The 498-nt window shown below is 61.2% G+C and overlaps 1 protein-coding gene across 1 annotated transcript; it reads left to right on the forward strand.

The window, feature by feature from the left end:
* The first annotated feature begins 6 nt into the window (after positions 1 to 6).
* LDOC1 (LDOC1 regulator of NFKB signaling) lies at positions 7 to 498 on the forward strand. Its single transcript, XM_077774983.1, has one exon. It carries the CDS (start codon positions 58 to 60, stop codon positions 496 to 498), a length of 441 nt encoding a protein of 146 aa, XP_077631109.1. The 5' UTR covers positions 7 to 57.

The raw sequence follows: 498 nt of genomic DNA on the forward strand, positions 1-498 counted from the left end.
GTGCGCACCTTAGCCGAACCGAGCCGAGCCCGGCCCTGCGCTTCCAAATCGTTCGCCATGGTGGACGAGCTGGTGCTACTGCTGCACGCGCTCCTGATGCGGCACCGCGCCCTGAGCATCGAGAACAGCCAGCTCATGGAGCAGCTGCGGCTGCTGGTGTGCGAGAGGGCCACCCTGCTGCGCCAGGTACGTCCGCCGAGCTGCCCGGTGCCCTTCCCCGAAACGTTTAGCGGCGAGAGCTCCCGGCTCCCCGAGTTTATCGTGCAGACGGCGTCTTACATGCTCGTCAACGAGAACCGGTTCTGCAACGACGCCATGAAGGTGGCATTCCTAATCAGCCTGCTCACCGGGGAAGCCGAGGAGTGGGTGGTGCCCTACATTGAGATGGATAGCCCCATCCTAGGTGATTACCGGGCCTTCCTCGATGAGATGAAACAGTGTTTTGGCTGGGATGACGACGAAGAAGACGACGACGACGACGAAGAAGATGATTACTAG

Source organism: Crocuta crocuta, unplaced genomic scaffold (assembly GCF_008692635.1).
Source record: "Crocuta crocuta isolate KB4526 unplaced genomic scaffold, BGI_CrCroc_1.0 scaffold510, whole genome shotgun sequence".
Classification (NCBI taxonomy): domain Eukaryota; kingdom Metazoa; phylum Chordata; class Mammalia; order Carnivora; family Hyaenidae; genus Crocuta; species Crocuta crocuta.